We start from the raw sequence: 27,804 nt of genomic DNA on the forward strand, positions 1-27,804 counted from the left end.
ATCCTCGTCTAAGTTATAAATAATTAAATTCAGAATTTTGAGCCACATTCCATAGTGAAATGGGGCATGAAAACCAACTTCATGGCTCAATATGCACTAAACTTGGAATGAAGAAAGCTCTCATCACACACCTACTGTAGAGAACAATACACACCCCACTGGGCCCTCTACTTCACCATATATCCTAAAAACTCCAGGTTGAAATCTATAACTTGTTGATCAACAATCAAAGGCCTTCCCTTGTTTTAATAGTGCAGATAGAAAAAAGTATTCTACAGTTTGAAATCAATATAATGATTATAATTTTACATTTCAAACCTTCTAGAAATTGAGAAATATGATGTGGAGCTTTTCCTTTTTTAATCTCAAGAAGGCAAGTCAATGGCCTTGTACAGTGAGAAGATACATGATACAAGGAAGAGGGTCAATACGCATGGGAGTAATATGATATGCAGGTTTTGAAACAGTTTGAGACCTGGCTTTGATGCCATGCAACCTCCTACCTATGCTAGAAAAAAGAAAGGGAAGAAGGAGAAGGAGAAGAAGAGAAATCATAGTTCACCATTACACAACCTAACTTTATTATTTACACAAAAGACTATCAATTACTAAAATATTCCAATAAGGGTCTCATCAGTTAATAACCGACGAACCAATAAATCATATTTCTCTCCACCACACTCCATCACTAACCTTTCAAATTATTCTTTCAAATTCCATTACCTATGACCCTAGTTTCTTAATTCCAAAATTTGAAACATTAATATATCCTGTTGGATCATGAGTGAACCCTCCATATCAGTCCTACATATCTAAGAAACAAATATAACCCTCAAAACACCCTGGTTGACAATGTGGGGCCACACGTCTTATATCACTGAGAGGACTTGATATCCATGATCAACTCCTTGTCATATTGTACTATTTCAACTTATACTAAACTTGGCATGCTTGGTTCAGTAGAGCATACAGAAATAAATATAGTTATATGAGCAATGCTGCACTTGAATTGTAACATTTCTTTGGGATCAATTGGTCAAATATGACAGCACTAAATTAAGACCTACCAGTAGATGCCATCAATGGAAAAGAAACATTATCTTTTTTAAAGGTCAAAACATTACATTCACTTAATGCTCAAACTTCCATCTACTTATAGCTATGATAAACTAAGAGATCAATGCTAGAATATTAAAAATCATTTGAAAAATTAATATTAAAATGTTTGCTATTTTGACCAACAGCAAAAATATTGCAAGATTACCCCATTCTCTATAAAATACTTACGAGAAACAGCCTACAGTAAAAGATTGAAAAAGAAAATGAGAAGCACAACAAGTAGCAAAGGGCTAAGACAATTACCTCCATAATAGAGGGAAAAATCCCAAGAGGTTAATTTTGAAAGTAGATGCTCAGGAGCATTCAAATGCATGATCCAGCACGAAGAAGATAAATCCAATTCTCATAAAATTATGCAATTATAACTCAAATCCAACTAATCTCGGTCAATAAATTTGAAATAAGATGCATTTTTGTCGGAGGAAAATGTGTTTCTGAACTGCAAGGTCAGCAACCATTCACACTCTGAAAGTAATCGATCATCATTGAAGGGGAAAAGTGAAACTACTGAAGGCAAGACCTTCATGAGGAGTAAAGGTTTGAAAAATCCAGAGACGGCAGAATTGACCAGTATCATAAGAACATACTAATTATTAATATTTCTCTGCATATAGCATCAGCCATTCCTTGAACAATGATATAATTATCTCAGTACGTAGATGCCTGTTCGGATATGTCTATGGTAAGTGAACAAGGAATATCTACGATATACCACAAAAGGATGATACTACATGAGCGGCTTTCAACCATCAATATTCCCATTTCCATGACACACTTGCCATAGATAAAAGCAAATATCCTTACCTGGACAAAGAGGAGGAAGCAGCGAACTATCCAGCCCATGCTTAAAACCAAGAATTCAAGATCCTTGTATCCAAACTCAATTATCCAACACCAAAATTTGCTTTCATTTTACCAGTGACCTGACTGATAATTAGTAATTTCCAGATAACAGAACCTCTGAAAGAGAAAAGCCTCCAGGTTCAGTTGAGAAGAAAGAGGCATATGAAAGTATGCATATTCAGTTTTCTAAGAGCAGAAAAGCCTAGAAAACAAGTAACTGTGACATCCCTGCACAGTATCAAGCAATGGAGATGTTTGACATGCATCCTCAACAGGACGATCCATCCATTTCTTCACAATATTTTCAGCAACATGAGCAATCTGATGCTGCAAAACAGCAGCACCCAATGGCCCAACCAGATTCAGCCTAGTGGCTGCAGAAATAATATCTCTCATTGTTATAAAAATGTAAGCTCTTTGAGAAGTCCCACTGTCAATACCAAGAGCTCCACATATAAGCCCAAAAACAGGAGCATGGTGGAAAGAAATGGTTCCAGTACCCAATAATGTATCTCGCATTCTTTTGAGAGAAGGAACCTCAGAAAATACAGCTGCTGCTATTCTCAGTAGAGCAGATCCTTGTGAAATAGATGCCTTTCTACTCACTTCATTTGTTAGTGTTGCATTCAAGACCTTATCAAGTTTTGAATAGGTCTCCATGTTAGGCAACATCGTTGCAGTATACACAAAAGGAAGAAGTAGGCTCCCAGTGTTCTCCAATACATGGATAACATAGGTTTCGAGATCTTTCTGCCCTGAAATAACACGAGCTTGAATAGCAGCCTCAAGACCAAAAGAATGAGCAAAGCCACCTGTTGGGAGAATGGAATCAAGCAGCTGCCATTGGCTCCACCGTAGAATATTTTCCGAAGATGCAAGGACCCCATTCCCCTTATTTAGTTCAATTTCAAACTCCATTGATGAATTGGCTACTCTGACATAAACAAAAAAAGAGCATCAGCCAATATTTTGAACAGAAATTTGAAGGCTGTGAAACAAATTGAATACTGTATCGAAATAAATTGGTAATTAAATCTATATCGTTGATAGAAGGCATACATGCAAATATGGTACACATGAGCTAGCCATTATACAAATTGACACAATTCATAGTTATCAAGGCGTCCAAGCTCCTTGGGCGCCTTGGTCCGCCTTGTTGGTGACACCTTGATTTTGGCCCCTCTCCAACACCTTGGTTGCCTTGCCGCCTTGATAACTATGGACACAAATCACTTGCATCAAAACTGAGGTTCTCACCTCAGCCGGCGCTACATGGCGGACCCACTACTCTTTGGGGCGCTGAGCAACTTCACACCTCAACCCGGCCATTCTCGAGAAGCAACAATGGTTGAGTCAATACTAGCTCCCCTACTTACTACTTAAAGACCGGAACAGGGGGGGATATACGTTACACCACGACTTTGAATCAAAAGAGAGATTTCAAGAAATGGCAGATCTATTCACTCTTTCAATAACCGAGCCGGATCTGGTGTATCATAAGGGGCACGTTGTTTGTAACCATCTGATAAATCACCCAAGCCCATTTTAAACATTACTTTGGAAAATTCCTAAATGAGCAAATGGTTCCAGAAAATAGAAAGGTTGCAAAAATTCTGATTGGGAGGTTGTGATCATCTGATAATATTTGTCTTCAACAACAAAACTCATAGGTTGGCCTCATCAAGTGATGTATATACTACTTGCGAGTCTGCGACGTCCATAACTTGCAATAATTAACATCATGAGATAAAGAATGATTCACCAAAAATGAATAAATAAAGAAGGGAAATTTATGAAACACCCCCTGAAAATGGGTCGAAACTTGGATCATCCCCTGAAATTTGAAAATACTCAGATCACCCCCTCTACACTAACGGTGTTAGTCTGCTGTTAGTTATTGGTGTAAAAAGACTATTTTACCCTTGTACTAAATCATTAGAATCAAATTTACAATACTACCCTTTCCTTCATCTTCAACCTAAAATACCCCAACCCTCTTTCTCACATAACCTGCAACACTAAAACCAAATCTAATGGGTTTTGGGTTATGGGAATAACAGAAATGAAGGTGGTTCGGTGAGCTTTGTTTGGGTTTTCGGTTAGTGGAAATGGAGAATGGGAGTAGGGAAGGGTATAGATTAAGGGGAAAAGTGAATGGAATTCTCGGCATGTCATTTCTGACCGGCCTGCAACTTCCTCAACGTCAACAATACTCTACAGATCTACAAAGTACAGATATCCCTTTCGTTTATTCCTCTGGAAAACGACACCTGGGAAGACACAATTGAAAGAAAGTCTAATAAGAGATTGTTCATCTTTTTCTTTGTCGGCTTTTATTGATCCATACCTCTCTCTTCTCTCCAATCCTTACGCCTCTTCTCCACACCTCTCTCTCTCTCTCCCTTACCTCTTCTTCCCTGTTCTAAAATAAAAGCCTCACTTGTAGTTTTAAAATTACTTTCCCATTAATTTTTTCCTTTTTGTTTTTAAATTTGTTCCAAATCTCCGATGTGCTCATGTGCCAGTTCCACCTCTCCACGTTTTCTCTTCTCTCACTTGAGTGAAAATGAGTGAAATGAGAGTGGAGATCTTCGTCGTTGGCCATGAGAGTTGAAAGGGGAGAAATTGATGAGGGGGAACTGCCGTATTGGTATGATGATGGTGCAATCCATCGTCCCACCTCCACTCCCAACCCCTGTTCTTCATCCCTTTCATCCCAATTCACCACCGGTTCCATGATTCGCAGCATAATCAATAGAGAAGTGTTGGGCGGTCCTTTTATCTCTCAATCAATCTCTAATAACAGGAAGCATCTGATCGGTTTAATTCCAGATTTAAGGCTTCATTGTATACTCTGTTTTCTGTTTTTTTTTTCAGCATAATAAACCTTCAACTAAACCCAGCCCTCTGATCTGTTTGCTGTGAAACTTTTGGAGCATAAAGCCCTACCTAGGGCCTCCACTCGACCTGCTTTTGGGGGCATTCTGATTTCTGGTTAGTGTGCTACTTGGATGAAGATCAGATTGAAATGGAGGAGAGAGGTGGAGGTCAAGGGGATAAAATAAAGGCTAAATTATCAAGCGAAACAGGAGATCAAGGGGAGAGTGGGGAAGATTCATAGGCCGGTGCCAGTGCCAGTGCCAGTGCCGGTGCCGGAGGAGAGAGAGGTGGAGTGGTCTGAGTGGAAGGTGTAGGAACGGGGTACAAACCCTAACTCCATTCGGTTTAGCCATTTGGGGAAGAAGAAGAGGGGATATTCCCTCTCCGATTCCTTATTTTAATTAAGAAAAAAAAAAGAAGTACATATTGGGTTTTTAGATCTAAGGGTAAAATAGAAATTATACTCTTCTAAGGGTAGTTTAGGGTTTTCAAAAATTTTAACCAGCTGACTTCATTAGTTGTCTGACGGTACGGTTGAATCTGAGTATTGGGCTCTATTCCAGGGGGTGATCTGAGTATTTTCAAATTTTGGGGGGTGATCCGAGTTTCGACCCATTTTCAGGGGGTGTTTCGTAAATTTCCCAATAAAGAATGATCCCACTTAAATTCCGTCAGTTCCTAGCCCTAAGGACAGAGTGACGCTCGGTAACTTGATGGCTTAAAGTCAAAGGTCAGAGTTCATGAACTGATGAACCATCACGAAATGAAGCTCTTATTATCATGCTACCAAAAATATGCTTAGCATCTGATCTTTTAAAAATGCATGATATCAAACCAGATTGCATATTACAGGGCTACAGATTTACAGGGTATCGTAAATCAGAATTGAAAGTATCAAATGCATGCATGCTGTAATAGTACACAACAAAGAATCAAATATAAATACTATAATATCAAATCAAATCAAATCCACGTGAGACTAATGTCTACAACCTTACTTTGAGTACACATCTTCATCCTAATCTCCAAAGACAGTGCTACTCCACCTTATAAGAAATGCATGAAATATTTCAAATAGGCTGTCCGCACTTGTAGAAATGACACTAGTAGTAGCCTTTCCGAAAATTGTGTGCAAGCGTGTGCACATACATGATTGAGAGGGAGAGAGGAATACATAGTTGTCAAGGCGCCGCCTTGGCATCCAGGTGGTTTTGTTGGGGTCAGCCGACTGTCGCCTTAGTACAAGGCACCTTGCACTGGTTCTATTGGTATTAAACTTGGTTGTCAATGTTTTAATATTTGTTGTTTCATTTACTTAGGATAATATTCATAAATAAGCAAATACCCCCTATTTGAATCCAATAAAAATAGTTAAAAAATAAAATTTCCAAAAGGATAAAAAGTCAACCCCTCAGTTCAAGAACAAAAATTGGATGTTCGACGGTAGGTGAAATTTTCAACTTTCAAATGCTAGAGTTTTTCTCAAATGTATAAATTCTATAAATCTTAATATGGTAAAACATTGCTAAAAACGAAAAGAGCGGTAAAATATTCATTTGTTTTGATATCTAAAATTTTTTTTTCATTCAGAGCGAACCAAATAAGGTTTGATCGGAACATAACTCCTTCAATATAAATCAGATTTAAGCAATCTTGGATTCGTTGGAAAGCTGGTTTTGTACTCTACCTAATACAAAAAGTCTCATGTAAAAATAAAATCATTTGACCAGTCAAACTTCTTGGAGAACAACAACATTTCTCTAAATCGAAAGCAATTTAATTATTTATAGATAAGATCATATTTTCTAAGAACAGTATAAACCAAATGTGAGACTAGACATACCAGGACAATGACCAAGTCCAAGAACACAAGGGCGTACCCAGTGCACGAAGCTTCCGCCACTGCGGGGTCTGGGGAGGGTCATAACGTACGCAACTTTACCCCTGCTTTCGCAAAGAGACTGTTTTCAGGCTCAAACCCATGACCACTTGGTCACAATGGAGCAACCTTAACCGTTGCACCAAGGCCCGCCCTCGACCAATTCCAAGAATAGTATAAACTAAATGTATGATTTGATTGTTTCAAACTTCCAATAGCTTGTTTTTTCAGTTCTGCTATCTTCTAGTTCTATGTTGATTTTTGATGACTTGATGTGGCTTAATATTGATTTTTGATGACTTGATGTGGCTTAATGTTGATTTTTGATGATATAAGGTATATATTGCAGCATACTAAATATGTTAGATAAGGGGGGAAATAAGAAAATAAAACTTGGGCACCTTGGTCACCTAGGTGACGCTTAGGCGGCTGCCTTGTCGCCTAAGCGCTTAGGCACCCCTCCACCACTTTGGGTCGCCTTGCTGCCTTGACAACTATGGAGGAATAAGTTCTCGAAAGATTAACCTGATATTAGTAAGTATTCTACATATCCAAGGGGCATCAAAGGAGGGGGCAACTGTCCAAAGAGAGTCCTTCCAAAGAAGAGTAGATTAGACCCAATCACCCCAAATACTGTCTTTCGTTGCCATAATTTTCCAAATCAGCTTGAGGATGCCAACAATATTTGCTTCTTTGATCCTTCTCAAGCCTCTTTGATCCTTCTCAAGCCAAGCCCCCTCCCCCCCCACCCCTTCTCATTCTTAGGGAGACTAACAATAGTCCAGCTAGTTGGATGAAGAAATCTAACTGATTCAGCCCCTTTCAAAAGAAAAGTACACATGACAGATTCCATTGCCTTGATAGTAGAATGAGGCAACCTAAATACACTGGACCAATAAATGTAAGATGATTGGAGCACTAATCTGATTAGTTCCAAATGACCCACATAAGATAGGAGCTTGATTTTCCAAAATTGTGAAGCCTTTTGCAAATAAGATCCAACATCGAAGTGCAATGGTGACCAGTCAATCTAGCAGTGATCAAAGCAGCCCCAGATAATTAACTGGGAGGCGGCCAAGAAAGAAACCAATCGAATCAAGAAGATGGGCTTTGCTTTCATTAAGGATCCCTGTCAAGAAAAGGTGGGACTTGAGGAGGTTGATGTGGAGACCCGACAAAGCTTCAAAGAGACGCAAGGAAGACATAATGGACTCAATGGAGAGAGGGTCAGATTTTGAGAAAATCATGAGATCATCTGCAAAGGCTAAGTGGGTTAACATGAGGGCCTTGCATTTGGGGATGGAGGAGATGAGGTGTTGGTCGTGTTGGATTGGATACTCCTAGAGAGGACTTTAAGGGCCAAAGAGAAAATGAAGGGGAGAATGTACAGCCTTGGCGAATACCCACAGAGGAGGCAAAATAGAAGGCCAAGCTGCCATTGACAAACACAAAGAAGCAAGGGGAGAGATACCGGAATGAATCTAGTCGGCGAAAACAGGGGGGAAGGACATCTTGAGCAAGACTTTGGAAATGAAGTCCCACTTGAGGGAGTCAAAGGTTTTGTGGATGTCAATCTTCATAAGGCAGCAAGAGAATGGGATTTCATGTCGAAACCTCTGACAATCTCATTACAAAGGAGGATGTTATCGCAATACTTTTACCAACAATGAAAGCAAATTGGTTGGCACTAACCAAAAGAGTTAACAACCAGCTAAAGACGGTTGGCAAGGACTTTGGCAATGAACTTGTACAGGAGGTTGCACAGAGATATGGGCCTAAAGTCAGACATCAAAGAAGCTCCTTCTTTCTTGGGAATGAGACAAAGAAAGGCATGATTGACCCCTTTAATCTGACTAGGGTTAAAGAAGAACCTTTTAATGGGCTTAATGAGATCAACCCTTATGATGTCCCAGCAAGAAACCCATACTAAAGCCATCACGGCTGGGGGCTCTGTTAACCTTGTGGGAGAGGACCATAGCCATCTCATCATCAGTTGGAATGGCTTGGAGAGAACCAATAAAGTGGTTAGGGATGAGATCCAAGTCTGGAGAGGTGTGGGGCTGGAAAATCTCGATGGAGTAGGCAACAACTTCAAACTTAATGGCTTCAACACTGTGGAGAGGAGAGCCATCTCTAGTAATAAACATGGAGGTGGAATTGGCATTGGACCTAGCCTTCATTGACTGTGGAAGTATGCAGCATTAGAGTCCCAAGCTCCAACCATTTGATTCTGGATTTTTGTCATAGGAAGCTCTCTTCTTGGGTAATCAAAGAGATGAGATATTGAGAAGTCACTTTTTCTTCTTTAGCTTAGTGATTGTTGTGAATATCCATTTGGAGCCTAGACTAGATGGCAGCCAACTTATCTCTACAAATAGTGACACGAGTGGTAATGTTCCCAAAGGTAGAAGAATTCAAACTTTTGAGGGCACATTTGACATTGCGAAGCTTAGTGGCAAAGGTAATAAGGGGGGGAAGAGAAGGAGTTAATAGGATTCTCTCAGGCAGCTTTAACAATGGGAAGGAAGACCTAGTGATGAGAACACATATCAAAGTATTTGAAGGGTTTGGGACCAAAGGGAATGTAAGGCTGGACAAGAAGGGAAATGGGACTGTGGTCGGAAATGTCAGGGTGGTCAAAGGAGGCATGGGAAGTTGGTAAAGAGGCAAACCAAGCTTCATTAACTAAAACTCCATTGAGTTTGCAAGCAATTCTATCAAAAACAATCCTTTGTTGTGTCAAGTAAGGTTAACACCGGACCATCTGAGATCATTCATGCCAATATCATCCAATCCAAATCACCCAATTGAAATCTCTGATCCAGACCCCTCATCGGACTCAAATGATTCTTCTATAGCGGAAAAGTTTTAACAAACTGACTATAGTCTACCAATGAGAATCTTCATATTGATGGACCCTGCAAAGACAATATATCTCAGACGAAGTCATTAAAGCCCAAAGAGATTTTCGTCTCTACAATGTTTTCAATTTCAAGCCAACAAACAGAGAACACAAAAAGACCATCAGGGTTTCAGAACAAGCTTCAACGACATCCCTAGCACAAAGTGAATCACTGGAAAGTGATCCCAGTCAAGGAAGAACAAGCAAGAACAAGACAATATTAATTGGGAAAATGGTAGAACAAAAGATATACATGGCATTTAATCCAAATAATAATCATAAACAAAATTGACATACACAATAGTACAAAATGTCATCAACAAAATTGTAGTTTACAAAACCCCAAACCACAACCGCAGCCGTTAAGAAATCATCCGTTCCCAATTTTGCTAGCCATAGAGTTTCAAACTCTAGGGATTTTAGACAGTATAAGAAATTAGAGGAAAGTAAGAAGTCGGATACATGTTAGGGACTGTGAACAGTAACCAAGAAGCTTAAATTCGAAGGTAAAGAAGAAAAGAAGAGTATCTGATATTCACAACTGAATAAGTATGATAACGGACAAATAACATATAATTTAATTTAAATTCTGATTGCAGTTACGACAAATGAAAATAAAAATAGATCAGTAAAGAAGAAGAAGGAAGCAGAAGATGTATTATAAGAGGGAGAATATGGATTAAGAAGGAGAAACGGACCTGTAAAACCTGTTATTTCTGACCTGAAAATGGCTGGAACAGTGGTCTGCTATGTAGTTTAGAGGAGAAAGAATGATGAATCAGCCCATGGCAGTAGGTAAGAATCAATATTACGTAGTTAAGAGGTCATGAGTTCAACTTCAATTATGAATCCATGGGGAAAACCATTATTTTCCCAAGTTCCTAATCATGCGCAATAAACAGGTCTTCTTCCTTCTTCCTACCAAACACAGATCGAAATAGCATTTAATTATGGTTGTGTTCCAATGGAATGGCCGATATGGAAAGTTTCTCATTCAGAGTTCACAGTTCAGACTAATGGATTTTTATTTTTATTTTTTGGAAAAAGTTATCTGGCCCTGGCCCCTCACAGGATTCGGTGCATGCTTAGGGATGTGTGCGGCACAGTTCAACGGCAGGATGCTCTGCGGGCGTATTGGACTCCCTGGAGAGGAGCTCAATCAATCCCTCTTTACCAAAAAAATAATTCAGCCCCTCACATGTATTATTTGATTATTTATTTTTTTTAAGAAATAGAAACAATATTTAACACCGTGGCTGATTCTTGCTAAGAAAGCCTTGTCTTTGTTGCGTGCGTGAGACAATTTGGCTACCTTCCACTCCGTGGCTGAACACACTTTAATAAATAAGCTTACTTCCCCCCCCCCCCCGCCCACCCCCGAGAAAAAAAAGCATCCTTCTTTACGGGACGTGATTGAACAATTGATTCCATTAGTGAAATGGATATGCCTTTTCACCCAAATATCGAAGAGATATTATGATGGATTGTTGTGCAAGTCACAACTATATCTATGACCAACAGCAATCAGACCAGAAGTTTGCAAAATTCAGAAGAGATGATCTCATTGTGGATGATTTTGATTCGAAACAAGAGGACCAATCACATGCAATGCATCCAAAGGCCGGACACCTCCAGTTCCAAAAAAATACTAGTTTTTTTTTCTTTTTTAGCTAAAGACTAGTTAACATCATAGAGGGAGTGAGATGAACATTATTAAGAATGGCATTGTAACCTAGCTAGCAAGATGTTATGGGTTTGATATTTGTCGATTTATTTGAACATTTTTTCTAATTGTATCAATTATATTTTATTTTCTTGGACTTAATGATCAACCATTGACTTTTTGGCTTGAACGGATATTATATCTTTAACCATCTGGTCTGATTACTTGCATGCTTAGTTTAAAGTCCTGTTTATTAAGCATGATAACTTGTAAAATATGACTAAACTAACCATGATAATGAAAATATGGGTTTGAACTGTGTGAAATAATGACTAAACTATCATTTTCGCAATCAACCATTGATGAACGAATATTTATCTTTACCCATCTTCGATTACTTGTGCTTAGTTTAGTACTGTTAAAGTCATGATAAAAATATCCTATTCTGTGTTAAATCAAAACATTTTCTGTTTTCATTCCCCTCAAAAAAGTGTCCCAATGCACAAAGCTCCCACTACTGAAAGAGGCAAATGTACACAGGCTTAACCCCTACTTTGCATAGAGACGTATTCCAATCATATCCATTACTTCAATCATGTCGATTGTCATTTCATTTCCATCATTCTCACATTCATGACCGCGTAAATTAATAATTTGGCAACATAACTTTTTAATGTAAATAAGCTAACTATTTGATAGACTACTAGAGAGGCCCTAATAACCTATCAAATTTTGTGACATATCTCAATAATATCTTCCACCATCTTATAACAAATTCTGATAACCTACCTCAGCTATATGGTCTCCATGAATATATTTTATCATTCGATTTTTCAATAGTTCTCATTAAGTTTTTCCACTCATTAGATTTTTCAAACTCATTTTAAGCATTACATAATGAGATTTCAAATTGGTTTGCAAGTTTCTCCATAGACAGAATATGATGTGGAGTATTGTGGAAATGTCCACCAAATTTGCAACCCATCCATGTCACTAAGCAGCAATCATGGGCATGGTGGAATAGGCAACGTTTCTAATTATGGAGAAGGTAAAGAAATTTCTGATGGAATGAATATCCACTTATCCTTCTTTTCTACCTCTTGACATTCTTACAAGTATTTTCAAAAACATCACACAAACAATTGAATCTATTGATGGCAAGAAATAAATCAAGTGATGACACTAAAGCCCAAAAGAAGAGTTGAGGGGTTTTTGAAGGCGGTAGAAGAGAGTACAATGCCCCCAGCATCCCTGGCTTTTACCAACTGAAAGCATGCAGGTTCCACTTAATCCTTCCCAAAGTCTGCATTGTAGTGAGAACTTGATTCGAGCTTCTTTGCTTCATTCAGCTTCCTCACAGCCTGACAATGGCAAAGAGGTTAATCAGTAAACAATCAGAAAATGCATTCAAGGATAATAAATACATGCAATTAAACTTCTTCTTTTTTTTTTGGGGGGGGGGGGGAGGGGTTGTTTGGAAAAAATCTGAAGCAACTCGTAGGGAGAATAAAAGAAGTAATTTAATACAAGGGACGGTGGCAGAGAGACGGTTAAATTCAGACAAAGCACAAAGTCATTAAAGCAGCACAAGTAGAGACCATTGGAGCTTAGAGCTGAATGGGCCAAACCTTTAAAAGGAAAATCAGAAATAAAGGAAGAACCAAGCATTTTGGGCCAATTAGGGGGCAAGTGGCTGGAAAGGAGCAGGGCAGAGATTCATGGAAGCAACAAATTAAGAGTCATACCCAACTGTCACATTGCATGAATAAGGTAGGAAAAATGTGGCCAACTGATTAGAGGTTTTGCTATGCGTGCTTTAGCATTTTCAAATTTTCAAAGAGACATTCATCTTTCCAGAACCATCCCAGACCCAGAGTACCTCGAACTATGCATATTTTAACTAATTAGAAGACAGGCAGGGAGGGAGGGAGGGAGGGAGGAAATAAGAAATCCCCGATGGTAATACTGCAATTTGAACTAGCATAAGGTAAACAGGAAGGCATGCAATATGGCCAACTACATGGAAGTCTTCAATGTATGCTTTAATAATTCACCATTTCCAAAAACAAATTATCGTCACCCTTTTAGAACTATCCAAACGAAAAGGAGTGTACACCCCTAGTGGTCATAGTGCATGGTGGTCAGCTAGCTTAAGCTTAGAAATATATATATAACCAAGTAGAAGTCTTTCACGTATGGTCATTCCAAAGACAGAGTCTTCATCCTTTTAGAACTATCCCAATAAATAGAAGTATGAAACCTTGCATATCCGCACACAATCAAATGGATCGACCTCCCTATCTTAGATGTTAAACAACAAAGAGCTTCCTTGATAAGCCGTGGCGCAAGCACACCATACCAACCAAAAAAACTTCACAATCATGGTGTCAAGTATTGATATGTATCGGCTGTATCAGTACATATCAAGATTTGCCTTGCCGATATGATATACAGTTAATACATAAAAAAAATCATGTATAAAACTCATATGGCCAAATATAGTACCGAAATGGGGCCGGTGTTGTATTGATACCGACTGATACAGTAATCATGCGGACCGATACACTTGACACAACCAAAACTCAAAAATCCTAGTTTTTGAAAGAAGCCTTCTTCTAACTCTGGTTTTTTTTTTTTTTTTTTTTTTTGTGGGGGGTGGGGGGAGGGGAAACCTAAGTGGGTCACATTCACATCTACACTCCAAAACAACCTAGGAGAAATTATTTAAAAAAGCAAAAAATATTTGCATTAAAACTCATCAAAATAGATATCAAACATCAAAGCTCTGGGTTGAATCACTTTTTCTTTTTTTGCTCGACTCTTGCTTTTTCTTGCTTGTTTTTTCCCAGTATCACATCTAAACTGGAAAACTAACCTAGATTTGGATTATCTTGAATGATTTGTGATCTATAATGTGTAATAATTATGTTTGTTACTAAATACAATAGTTACATACTACTTCAGGTTTGTTAAATATTTTGCTAGTAGTGTAGTACTATGGTTAATGTGTATATTAGTTATACTTAGAATTATATTCATACCCACATATTGCTTGCTTAGTTTGGACCTTTAGGGGTTACTTAAAGCTAGAACCTTAATAGAATTTTCTTTTCCAAATCTTCTTTCTTCTTTGTTTCTTATTACTTATTAGTGGGTTTGATATTGCACTTGCCAATAAAGATTTGAATCACATGGCTACCGTTAAGACAGAAATAACCTGACATTGATTGGATATCATTGTTTACTTCTTATTTATGGTGCACAATAATTAAAAACACCTGTTTTGCAAGTATCATAACATATCCATGCATATCTTTAGCGTATCTAGTCTCTTAACATCTCTCCAATTCGCTTCCGAGGCATCTCTTAAAACCAGCTTTCTAATACATTGCCCGATACTAGTACTTTATGGATAGAACCAAGTAAAGAAGCCCAGAAGTACTACAGAACCTGGATGGTTACTTGGTTAGGTCTGCTCATCTATGTTAAGATGTCTATCAGGTAATGAAAAATAAAACCATTGGGAAAGTAGCAAGGTGTCACATAGCCAAGTGTCCAATTTTCCAAGAATGTGCTCTACTGCTCTAAGTCCCATCAAAGTGCAAGTAACTTTTAAAGAGAGAACATACCTTCATAAAATCTTCATGGATAACGTAATCGCGTTCAGCACGAATTGCAGACATCCCTGCTTCGGTGCAGACATTCCGAAGATCTGCCCCATTGAAACCCTGCACAGTTGATGCAGAGGCATTAACTTTAAAAGAAAGAAAATGTGATGTATGCAGAATCATGCCCATGGACTTCACAGAAGTTGGAAGAGCATGACTTACCTCTGCAAGCTTTACTACAGCCTCATAGTCGATCTCACCATGTTTCGCAATTCCAGCAGCATGGATTTTTAAAATTTCCATTCTTGATTGTTCATTAGGTAATGGAATCTCAATTTTCCTGTCTAGACGTCCTGGGCGGAGAAGTGCAGGATCCAGGACATCAGGTCTGTTTGTTGCCATAATCATTTTAACCTGTCACCATTTATGCGATGGTGAAATTTTGCAATTGCTTTGGTACTCTTAAATATATATAAAGAAGTAATAGAAACAAGTTCATAAAATATCTGTAAGAAACTTTCAGCAAAACGTGCACATAATTATTCACCTAATGATACAGTCCTATAAAAGGCATTCTAATTTCTAATTATTATCAGAGCACCACACAGCCGTAGAACACATTTGTTGTTTGAAAGGTAGATAAAAAGAGTGACACACGATAAATTAGAGGCAGTTTACTAAAAACAAAAGGCAACTCAAGCAATAGTATAAAGAGAGTTTACCGAAGACAAAAGGAAACTCGAGTAATCGTACAAGGCGAATGTCTACAAGGAGATTTTGAAGACCTACATGCAATTCTGCATTGATTGGTGAATACGGAAGATGGTTTTGCTTGATATGTATTAAGACGGCTCTAATGTCTAAATAATATGTGCATCCAATTGTTAAACTAATACAAGCCCGGTCCAAAATTTGTCTTATTTTGCTAATACTTGGTTATGGGATTTTGTCTTAAAAGTGTTTTTATTGGTAATGGGGTCAATTATAAGGCCCAATTTTTAGGTTCATAGGGGGTATATGAGATTAGTGTAATAGCGTCTTAAGTGTTTGAGTTAGATTAGGATACTTATTAGCTAGATAGAGTTCTGTTTTGAGTCTCATTAATGTAAGTCTAATCAATTAGTGTTTAATTCCATTAAGTTGCTTAGTGGTTGGATCTAATAAAGCAGGGAGAACTAAGCTAAGAAATAAAGCATTGAAAGACGTTCACCGAGTCCTTCTATCATCACAGTTGACCCAGCCAAAACTAAAGCCATACTTGAAATGAAACCACCAACTAACCTCCGGGAACTCAAACAGCTACAAGGGTTTTTTATCCTACATCAGAAGATTCATCTCAAACCTATCAGGAAGTTCTATCAGAATTTGTTTGAAGTTACTCAAACACTACTTTTGAGTTTTTTATCTAAGGATGTAACGCCTCCCACCATAAAAATTTTAGTTTACACAATAGAATAGAGTTTTACTTGTGAAAGTGTGTAAACTGTGAGCTCTTCTCTTCTCCTCTTCTTTATTCTTTCTGTCCCCATCGCAGGCTGCTGAAATCAACCAGCAAGCCTTTTCAACCCTCGTTTATCAAGAAAATATTTCAGATCTGGGCCTATGAGGCAACCGATCTAATCTTTGATTCCTAATTAGGATCTAGGTTGTCAAGTGGCACCACGAACCTATAACAGAATGGTGTCTGGTTGTGGAGGTGTTATTTACTCTCAATCAGGTTCTGGAAATTTGGACAATCCTCATTTTTTCCTCAGTGACGGGTTGTTACAGGGTGGCTGCTGATCAGTGGAACTGCAAACATACTGCAACTGTCTCTAATACTAAAGTCCCATGTCAACATGGTAACGAGACACTAAGTATACCTTCCCAAGCTGATCAAACCCATCAAGCTGATTGAGAAGCTCCATCAGTGTCCTTTGTATCTCACGATCTGCACTTGTACCTTCACTAAATCGACGGCCACCAATGGCATCAATTTCATCCATAAAGATGATGCAAGGCTATACAAAAATAAACAAAAAACAAAAGGGGGTGAACATGTAGGACAATTCGTAGTAAACACCATATGAAAGGAGGTCCAAATAATTTCCATAACATAGATTGACAACAAACCACAGGACTTGAACTCTTACTTGGTGATCACGTGCATAGCCAAACATCTCCCTTATCAATCTTGCACTCTCGCCTATGTATTTATCAATTATAGCACTTGACACAACCTATGAGCAGACAGATCGGATTGTTCAATAATTTCAAATTTTCAATATTTATGAGCAGATCAAGTTGTTCATTCAATATTTAGATGAGCTCTCTAATAAATAAATAAATAACCCCACCTTAAGGAAATTGGCATCTATATTACTGGCAATGGCTCTGGCTAACAGTGTCTTGCCTGTTCCAGGAGGTCCATAGAGAAGAACACCCTGAAACCAGTGAATTTCACAAGGAATAACAATTGAATCTTTATAGCTACAAATTAAAAAAAGGGAAATGAAAAATTTGCAACAGATGATGCCACAGAAAATTCAACAGGGAGAGAGATGCTATAAAAATTATCATCAATGCCGAAATTACCTTGGGGGGTTTGATCCCTACTCTAAGGAAGAGTTCAGGATTCATAAGAGGGAGCTCAATAGACTCCCTGAGTTCCCGGATCTGATCAGACAATCCACCCACAGCAGAGTAACTAATATTACCAGGATCTTCATGAAGCATGTTATAAACAACTGGATCAACCTGCAACAAACATTAGCATCAGCGAATCAGAGAGCCCCAGAAACCATTTTCCCCTCATCCCTTTAAACAACAGTTAAAACCAAGGATACATCAGAGCAGGTCAAATGCAATATCTGCTTTGCCCCATCCATAATGGCTAGGATTTGATATGACACCAGTCAGAATAGAGTTAGCCTGGTGAGCCAAAATCCATACTGTAAAATCAGTGGATGGAGTAAAACCCTAATAACCTAGACACTTCATCTACTCATGGAATACCTATGTCCATGCAACACACCAAGGGTACTGGCATGATATTTGTGATATTTGTGTTCAACAAATACCTAGATGTCTGACACATGGCCATGTCTGTGAAGAAGAAGATTAACCAACCCTTCCCCCTTTTTTTAACACATAAACTACTTTTATATGACACAGTAACTCTTTGTACATTTTGGACAAGTCCCCATGCCCATACCCATTTTTGGACATATATCATGTATTCTACATGTTGGTGGTCAGGTGGCTCTAACTCTCTAAGACATACCTGTAGCTGATCTCCACAAACTCTTTGAGACATACCAGTACCTCATCCCCACACCAGAACCTGTGGACACAGGTTCACTGATAATTAATAGGGTAAGGCTTGCATAGGTAAAAGCCACCCCAAACCCACCCTCATTGCCATCACTACATAGAACAGATTAATTGACAAGTTAACACCCTCAGCATCAACCATCACTTCTCAATTTCTAATGATGTTCAAATGTCATATCATCACTTACTTCACGAGGAAGGGCCCGCATGATTGTGAGTGTTGTCATATCAAGAACTACTCTGGTCCCAGCAGTCAGCTTCTCCTTATCTACTTTACTGCGACACCCGACAACATATCTTGGACCACTACTTGCTTTAACTATCACTGGACAAGAAAGGAACACAATCAATGTGTTAAAATGTAACCAGCTCCTCAAAATTTCAGCGAACATTATAAGGGCTCAGCCTAGGTGTGCAGGGAGCTTAAGAGTGTTATACAAAACACCAATCTAAGCAAAGCCACGATAACGTAGTCACCAAGGGCTCTAGCCATGCAATTTGGTCACTTGGAGAAACACCAATATGTAGCAAACATATATTTTGTACCAACTATGATGCCCTTTCTGATAGATCTTGATGCTGATACATACATTTACATACAACGAGCCTTAGAATTGTTTTGCCAAAGAAATGGTTTTGAATACTACTGGTTTATGGCTACAATAACAGTCCATGTGATTTGCACATTATATTAAGTAACAACCATGACTTCCAAGCTATGCACCTTAAACAAATAAGAGAAACTGGAACTCTAAGGGCAAGGATTATATAAAATTGATGTTTTCATCACTACCTAGATGGAAGGAGAGGCAAGTGGAAGCTTTGTTTTTATCTATTGAACAAGGCTTCTGTTATTCTTCCAAATAGTTAAAGAAATTCTTTCTGTCAATACTGCCAAGTGGTCATTTTGCAACTGTTTGAGATCTTTCTGCATCCACAACAACATGCCACAGCAACTATGGGGGGTCCATGTGTGAGAGGAGGCCACACACCACACCAATCAAATTTCCTTTGAAAAACAAATAGAGGTTCTGAAGTGAGGGGTCAAAGTGATAGAAACACAAAAATGCCATTACATTCCATTACAATGAAATGGCGTTCTTGTAATTCATTAAAGTTCAAACTCACTTCTATACCACCTCCCATGCTTGTTTTCGACTGAAATTTCACCACTGACACAGGTAGGGGCATGGGGTACTCTATCACGTGGACTCACTCAAAAACCATGGAAATTTTCCATGTGGTAAGAACAGCATCACTGCATGACAAAATCACACATCAATATATAGGCAAAAGGTCCTTCGCACGGTCTAATCGGAAAGTCTTTGCATGACAGTCTACCTGGTTGTGCCACATGGAAACCGGCTGTGGACTTTACCATTGGATGATAGGGTACAGTTGGGAATTGGGACTAGCCACCTGTCAAATATCAGAGCCAAATTGAATCATATACTATCCCCTTATGTGTAGGCCTTTTTAGTAATTTCAGCCATCCATTTGTATCCAACCATCCTTCCAAGGTTTTAAGTTTTGGTGGATTTTCAAAGCTTTATTTTGCCTTGTGGCCAACTTGACTATGCTAAAACTTGATACCTGTGCACAGAATTTGAGCTCTGTATATGCGTGTGTGCTGTGTGATAAGGGGCTCTATTTTTATCCTTATCTTTCGTTTTCCCTTCAATTTTCTTTCATGCTCAAGCCTCAAGTTCTAAGATCAAGAGTTAAAAAGTGTTACAAAAATGCCATGTAATGTAGATCGAAGGAGGTGGAAGTCCGGAAGAGAAGAAGGACCAGCAGCATTGTTCAGCAGCCAGCCCTTAAACCCCATCGATACAACCAGTTCTTAGCCACATAACCCCAGCCTTCAGCCCAGTTTTAGCCATGAAGACCAGCATTAAAAGGCCCATCAAGTCCAGTTTTTAAAAGCCTGCTTATATTTTATGTTTGGCCCATTTAATGGACCAGTTCTTGGCCCATTAAGAGCTTTATTAAGTTGAGACTTGCATAGGAAGTTAGTGTTTTATTTTCCCTTCATAATAGTTTATATTTTAGCAGTTTCTATCCTTGTATTGTTGATTTATTATTTAATAAAGAGAAGGGGCTGAAGAAGGCTACGATTTAAGTTTTGGAAAAAGACAAAAAACTTTTGCTTTGTTGTTGTGCGATTCAGCCATGATGAGAGACCAAGGTCAGTGAAAGACTGACCAAGGCCATAGGTGGGGAGGCCTTGGTCATATCCCCCCCCCCCCTTTTCTTCTTCCATCAGTTTATCTTTCTATTTATGTATTCTCTGCAACTAGGTGATATTGAGCTGCATCAAAGCTTCTGAGATGATGTTTGCTTGCTGTTACATTAACCATGAATGCATATTATACCCTGTGGCACCTCTTCCTGTCATGGTATTTTATGCAGTAATTTCCATGGGGGTTCCCCTAACATCCAACCAGTAGAGTACTTCCAGGTTTTTGTACCTTAATCTCCTGGTCATAAACCACCTTCGGTTCTAATTTTGAGGTCATCCAATGGTGGTTTTCCCTGTGGTATATAGTTACTAAATCTCAAAGTTACTTCCAAACTTTGAGTTTCTTGTTTATCTCATGATCTAGCCAGTAATTTTGGCTGAGATTTTGAAGTGTTCATCCCACCAGGTGTGCTACCCTCAACTGGGAGTTTTCCCCATCAGAGGTGTCTAGTTACTAATGTTGGAACCACTTTGTTTTCTGGTTAATTTCGTATTCCCTGTCCTGCTGATAGACCAGAAACCTGCAATGTTTGTGGTTCCTGTGATTGGGTTCCATCCTTGGGTTGTGTTATCAGCCTGAGTGTTTTAAGTCCCATTAGACCTTAACATTGGACCACTGTTTGGATATCTTTCTATTTTCTGTTGCTGGAACTGGTATTAAAGCCTACGTCAGTGTCTGTGATCCTATTGTGTGTTAGATTTCTAATGGCCTGGCTCTACACTACCATGATATCAATGATCAATCTTCAAGTTCTGCCTAGAGATGAATCTTCTAGCTCAAGCACCGAGAGTTATTTGTGCTTACATCAGTTTGTTATTATGTGTGTCCTGTTCCACATTTTTTCCGTCCATAGGGCGTACCAGTGCATGAGGCTCCCGCCACTGCGGGGTCTGGGGAGGGTCATAATTTATGCAACCTTACCCCTGTTCCATATATTTTCCATCCAGATCAAACTATTATGAACTAACAGGGAGTCTGCCCTTGGCAGTTCACCAGGTAACCGCCAGAGTTGCATACGCATTTTAGAAAACATTGGCAGCAGCATCTCAAGTAACAGAGGAGATGCAAAAACCCATGACATAGAACTGCACAAGAGATATTAATTGCCGTTTCTAAGTATTCTTTTTTTACCAGTTGGTTCTTTAAAAAACTAAAGAAAAAGAAAGTGAAACGGACTAACAGGTAAAATTGACACCTGCACCACTGAATCTGCAATAATTCTAAATTTTCAAATGAGCCTGACATAGGCTTCAGAAAAACTTGCTCAAAGAAAATTAAGAACTTAAAAGAAAGCGGAAAACAAAATGCAGATTTGAGTTTCAAAATTACTCAATTCCCTCCAGGTACTAACAACAATAAGTACTTACAGCGCTCATTGTCAAGAGGCCTCAGAACTTCCCCTATTATCTGTCCGACACTTTGAAGAGACTTCAGATCATCTTCAGTTTTAGCAAACTCCTTCTTTGCATTTCGTAGATTCTCCCTCACTGCATATTTTCAGTTTCAATACATCTTACATTTCTGAGAATGTATATAAGAAAGCAAAGAGATGGTGCATAAAGTACACATCTACCATTTAATCCATTTAAATGTTTATAGCATCATAAAACATTTATTGGGAAATTACAGCAGGAGAAGGAGAAAAAGAATACGAATATTGACAGCACAGCATTCATGAAACAATTTATAGTATTTATTTTCTAGGTCTAGGTGCCAAATGCCTCTAGCATCAAGGAGTGTCTTGTTGCCAAAGTGACACCTTGACAATTATTATTGTAGGTAGATTAAGGCAACATTCAGACAATGTTCATGTAAGTCATATAAGGGAAAAAATAGGTTAATGCTAGCGTTTTTTTTTCCCCCTTCCTTTGGTGATCTTAACGAAAACAATCTTCACTATGAAAGAACATTAATGCAAACAAATGTTGCTCATAGCCCATAAGAACTCAGTTGGCTATCTCAAATTCTATCAGTTTTCCCCAATTATCATTTTTCCAATCCAATCTTGCAAGACTGAATATAAATACATTGCAATTTCAAGATAACTGAGCATTTTGTTTCCCCTTTATATGCCCCTATTATTCTAAAGCTAGAGGTGGTTTTCCTCCTATCATCACACCTCATGCAGAAAATCCTTTTCCTTTACAACATTAAAATTACTTCAGGATGCTTAAATTTTCCCTTTTATTCAACTTAAAATCCCTGTAGTTCAACAGAGAAACTGAGAAACATATCAAAACATACTTAACCTAACGAAATAAAATATAACAAATTTAATTAAAAAAAAAACATATGAGAAAAACAAAACTTAAGTGCCCATGGTACTCTGAGTCTCCAAACATCAATATTGAAACAAGCTAATAAACAAAAACAAAAACAAAAATATTGCAGGGGGGGTGGGGGAGGGGGCTTGGGTGGCCGCAAAACTCGACTACATTAATATGAACCACTGGATATAGTCATAGTTGAGATCATTACTTGACACCAGAAAAGGAGGGTACAATTACTGACTCTATCTTCGATTCGACTAGTCAAGTTAAATTAAAGATCATTTACTCCAATGTCAAAAATAAAACGGTTACACCATTAAACAAAATGATAAGGAATTCTACTGCGTACACATTATGAAACCCAATTCTCAAACAGTGCTGAAAGACATGAATAGCATATGGAAAGTCAAAATCAATACGGCATGGAAAAAATAGGGAGGAAAAAAAGATGAAGTCTTTCTGTTTCAAGCTTGCACAGACGTCCTCTAACTCTGGAATCAAGCTCCTTGTGCTGTAAAAGCTTTTTAAGGTGTTCAGCAATTGCAGCCTTGCGACGAGCGTCTTCTGCTTCCATCTTTTGAAGTTAAAGAATGCGACTATCTGGACAAATTCACACAAAAAAAAAAATAATAAATAACACATTAAAATAAACTGCAAGACCAATGTAGGGAGGCTATGCAACAATAAGGTCAGACTCTAAATTCATTTTCAGAAAAGGAAAAAAGAAATGGTGGTATGCATATACAACAACAACAACAACAAACTCAGCCTTATCCCAACTTAATGGGGTCGGCTACATGGATTCAAACAGAACAAATGGTGGTATGCATATATAACTTCTGTATTTATGTCATTCTTACTTCTGCCATCTAAAATCCCAGGACTTAAATTAATACATTAAACCATACAAAATATCCATTACTAACTGAAATTGTTAATATTTTAGCTAAAGCCACTAATTCCTTTGGTTCAATTTGTGAGATGAAAATGTCTTAACAAAAATCTCAAAATTCATTCAGTATCTATTATTACTAATAGTAATATTTATTAGTATTAACTTCTATAACAGAAAAAGTTCCACTTGCTAAAATAGATATGCCCTAATTTTCTTCTCACCAATTCTATATCAAGTTGTGTCTGATATTCTACTTCCATTACCAGATTACCTCTCCTTGATCTTAAATCCCTTGCTAGCTTAGCCACTCCCTGCTATTATTGAAATTCTCTTAAAAAAAGAAAGCAAAGCCAGAACAGAATCTGCACTAGCAGCACACATATGAGGGTCATCCGGTGAGTAAACGAAACAAAGTCTAAACTCCTGATGAGAAAATTGCTATTGCTTCCACAAACCCCCAAGTCACAAAATTAGACCAGTTGATCCATAATCCCTTTGAAACACCAATGTAGCCCAAATCCTCTGAGCTGAGGGTTGGTGTCAAAGAGGGAAAACCATAGAAGAATGTGCAGATGCAAGCCCGGTCCTAAAATTGTTCTTATTTTTATACTTCTTGGTTATGGATTTTGTTACAAGTATTTTATTTGTAATGGGCCCAATTATAAGACCCAAATTTTAGGTCCATAGGGGGTACAGGAATTTGGTTAGTCTTTTAATTTAGTATTCTAGCGTGGTGAGCCCTCTTAGTCATGGGGTTGAAGTAGTTCTAGTCTAGTAGTTTATTTAATAGTTTATTCTTGTTAGGTTGTTTATTTAAATAATTAGTTTCAGACAGGTTTAAGAGTTTTAAGTCAAGTAGAATCCTTATTTTCTGGTTTCATAAAAGAGATGTAACCCCCCATCAACTGTTCAGTTTGAATAAAACATTTTCTTTTTTCGAAAAAGTGTGTGAAGAGTTCTCTCTCTCCTCCCTCCCCTTACTTTTGCTCCTGGTTTCTCTCTATTTCTTCTTCCCATTGGTTACTTCTCTCCTTCTCCAATTTTTCCTCTCTTCTATCATCGCATGCCACTGGTTTGTCAAGTTTACAGCACTTACAGCTTCTGGTAAATGGGTCTTTCTTCTTTTCTGATTTCTACTACTATCCTCTTCTGTTCTCAGATCTCTTCTTCTATATCTTATACACTTTTTCTATCTCTTTTTCTTCTCAACTGTTACGCTCGATTACTGTTCACAGGTACCGTTCACAGGTACTGCTCACAGCCATGAAAAAGGAGCTTTCCCTTACACTTTCACTCTTTCTTATCTATTCCTTGAAATCCTAATTCATCCTACCTTTTTCCCAATACCATTCTATTGTAGTTCAGCCCTAGATTTTGATACACTAGGCTGTCCTACTCCTACAACAATGCATCTCCATCATGTCACAAAGCCCACCAAAGCAACCCAAGAAGTAAGAGAAAAGACCGTCATTAACCCACATATGGAGGCCAATAGCATTAGAAATGAACCCTAACTACTCAATATAGAGAATGGTAGGATGATAGGCCTTCATTTTAAGAAAGGAGGATTAGCGATATCTAGAGCTGATCACATTCTCATTCAATTTGGATCACTCAACACCTTCCAAAGATCTGATTCAACTGTCTGCTATTCCCGACGATGTTATGGATGTCCTTTTTTGCTGTTATCATTGTCCTGGTTTGGATTGTTTGAGGAAGCTGAGTTCAACAAGGAAAAGGCTGAGATGGTCCCAACCGCAAGCAACGAGGAACCTAGTGAACAAAACTTAATCATCAAAGCCCGTAGTTTCTTCAAATGAATGGAATTTAGAGACGAAAATCCATTATTTGTTTTGTAAAAGTAGTATGAGAGTGAAAAGTTTTGTTCTAGTTGGTGGTTTCCACAAAGAAAGTGTTCAAACTCTTAGGTTCATATCCTCATCAGTTGACCAACCTGAGAAGAACAAAAAAGAAATCGAGATTGGGTGGACGTGCTATACCACTAGAATATCCACAATGAGAATAAAATGCACTAGTTGTAGACTACATATAAATTAAAAACAAAAATTTAAATGACGAAGCCAATAAAGAAAATTACAAAAAAAAATAATAATAATAATAATAATCAAAACATCAAATTACACTCTCTTTTTTTTACTTAACAGTTTGCAATAGATCGGAAGAGAAGGGTTGAGCTATTGAAGAAATGAAACAAATTATAGGAATTCTGACATGACTAAGTCATGTATTCTCTGTTTACTTGGGGAATACGAAAAATCTTTGTACAAAAGGTTCCACCAAAGCTGTCTAGATCAAGTTCTTAGTTCTCTACTTAAGTCTTCCATCTCCGTGACTCCGGTCTAGATAGCTCTCGTAGATGCTCTCTCATGTTTTCCTCTAAAAAGAGATAATGGGATTGAAGGAAATCTTTGCTTATGCGCTTTGCATCCGTGAATTTTCAGAACAAGAGAACCTAAGATTGTTTCCCATGGGTAATCATGTTTTTCACATCAAATCTATAAACTCATGGCTCCTGTCAAACTCAATATAACCCTTTTCAGCTTTGACTTTGGTATTAAAAACCCAGTTCTTGAATATAGATTTCCTTGTATACTGAAAACAAGAGCGAGAGAGAGAGAAAGGACGATTACCAGTCGAGAATCTAGGAAACTCGTCAGACGATGAGGTAGCCCCGTTGAAACTAATCGTTGGTAGTTGGTACAAGGGACGATACCGGATGAAAGAAGTTAGGGCTTGAGGCACTGTGATTGAGTGATGGATTCCGCCACTGCTACTTGCGTTTTCTTTTCTTTTTCTTTGTTTTCCTTTTCCCTTGTAAAAAGCTATAAAATGCTTCCGTGTTTGTGGAGGCAAGTTATAAATTTTTTTTTTTTTTTTTTTGGGGGGGTAGACGGGGCAAGCTTTTTTTTTCTTTTTCTTTCTTTTTCTTTCTTTTTTTTTTTTAAAGAACAAGAAGTATCTGAACGACTAAATCTATGGATATAAATGAATAGCTGAAATTCGTTTTCATATCTGTGTCTGTATCCGTTTAGCACTATTTAAATCTGTCCGAAAGCTAAACAGATGCGGATAGACTATAGCTATTCGAAAAGCTATATTTACATGTAAACGGATAAAATATCTGATCCGTATCCGTTTAGCACTATCCGATTCCATTCGAAAGCTAATCGGATGTGGATGCGAATATAGCACTATCTGAGCCGAATCCGATATGTTTACATCCCTAACTAAATCCCCCAGGGGGCTTGTGTATGACCCCGCAACACCACGAACTGTGAGCTACTGGGCCCCCCATGTTCACCAGGGAGTTTCCTCTCAAGCGGGTAGCCCCAAGGAGGGAGGCGGAGAAGAAGAAGCAAGTTATAAAATGCTTCCGTGTAATCAACTCTCCCTACCGTTTTGATTTTTTTTTTTGGTAATTACCGTCTTGATTCTTGCATCCATGGTTTTAATGCATAGTATTGGAACCGGTATAGGTAAACTCGGAAACCAATATGATATCGGCACGGATCAACCATCTTGGAAAATAGGCATGAGAAATTTTCCTTTTTCTATTATATATCAAGAATGTGGTTAAAAAGCTCTCTACTATTAACGTTTTAATAGTAGAGAGAACACAACCAACATGGGTTCTAACCCATCCTGGGCTTGGATGAGCATTATGTAAGGACGCAAAGTTCTCGAGGCAGGTCTTCTATGGCACATTGGTAATGGAGAGAGGGCGAACGTATGGTCCGATAGATGGTCCCATCCCTACCCGACTTTAAGCTTCAACACGCCCTATTAACAATTGCCAACTTGTCACGGTTGCTGATCTCATTGATGAAGAAAACAAAAGTTGGAAATGTGACCTACTTGATTTGCACTTCCATCCGGCAAATAAGGATGCAATCCTACAAATCAACTTGGGCTTTTTTTTCTTCAGATGATCATCAACTATGGGGAGCATCGAGAACAAGTATTTTCTCTGTCAAAAGCGTTTATCACATTTTATGTAATCAATGGGTGGAGAAAGAACACAACCAATCATCATCTACCAGTTTGCCTCGATGGAGGGAAGTTCCTACCATAGTATGGAAATCAATTTGAAACAGCACCACACTACCAAAGATAAAGCACTTTCTATGGAAGGCATACGGTGATGGCATTGCTTCCGCTTCAGCATTGCA

At 38.3% G+C, this 27,804-nt stretch overlaps 2 protein-coding genes across 7 annotated transcripts; both read right to left on the reverse strand.

Annotated features, from left to right (window-relative positions):
* Nucleotides 1–1,373: 1,373 nt before the first annotated feature.
* Nucleotides 1,374–10,396, reverse strand: LOC122670011 (urease accessory protein F). Of its 4 annotated transcripts, none has more exons than XM_043866940.1 (2): nt 10,345–10,396; nt 1,374–2,896 (listed from the first exon to the last, which is right to left on the reverse strand). In XM_043866940.1, exon 2 carries the CDS (start codon nt 2,878–2,880, stop codon nt 2,149–2,151), a length of 732 nt encoding a protein of 243 aa, XP_043722875.1. In that variant the 5' UTR covers nt 2,881–2,896; nt 10,345–10,396; the 3' UTR covers nt 1,374–2,148. The 4 variants fall into 4 exon arrangements, with proteins under 4 accessions (XP_043722875.1, XP_043722879.1, XP_043722878.1 ...); XM_043866944.1 differs by having other exon boundaries at nt 1,374–2,891; nt 10,345–10,378; XM_043866943.1 differs by having other exon boundaries at nt 1,374–2,891; nt 10,322–10,355.
* A 2,096-nt stretch (nt 10,397–12,492) lies between these two features.
* Nucleotides 12,493–26,403, reverse strand: LOC122669248 (26S proteasome regulatory subunit S10B homolog B). Of its 3 annotated transcripts, XM_043865969.1 has the most exons (12): nt 26,363–26,403; nt 26,266–26,324; nt 23,200–23,315; nt 21,817–21,936; nt 18,395–18,531; nt 17,469–17,630; nt 17,231–17,317; nt 17,027–17,113; nt 16,757–16,894; nt 15,117–15,308; nt 14,916–15,014; nt 12,493–12,647 (listed from the first exon to the last, which is right to left on the reverse strand). In XM_043865969.1, the coding sequence occupies exons 3-12, from the start codon at nt 23,291–23,293 to the stop codon at nt 12,573–12,575; spliced, it is 1,191 nt and encodes a 396-aa protein (XP_043721904.1). In that variant the 5' UTR covers nt 23,294–23,315; nt 26,266–26,324; nt 26,363–26,403; the 3' UTR covers nt 12,493–12,572. The 3 variants fall into 3 exon arrangements, with proteins under 3 accessions (XP_043721904.1, XP_043721905.1, XP_043721906.1); XM_043865970.1 differs by lacking the exon at nt 26,363–26,403 and having other exon boundaries at nt 23,200–23,319; nt 26,266–26,311; XM_043865971.1 differs by lacking the exons at nt 21,817–21,936; nt 23,200–23,315; nt 26,266–26,324; nt 26,363–26,403 and adding an exon at nt 19,335–19,416.
* Nucleotides 26,404–27,804: the final 1,401 nt, after the last annotated feature.

This window comes from Telopea speciosissima, chromosome 7 (assembly GCF_018873765.1).
Source record: "Telopea speciosissima isolate NSW1024214 ecotype Mountain lineage chromosome 7, Tspe_v1, whole genome shotgun sequence".
NCBI classification, from domain to species: Eukaryota; Viridiplantae; Streptophyta; class Magnoliopsida; order Proteales; family Proteaceae; genus Telopea; species Telopea speciosissima.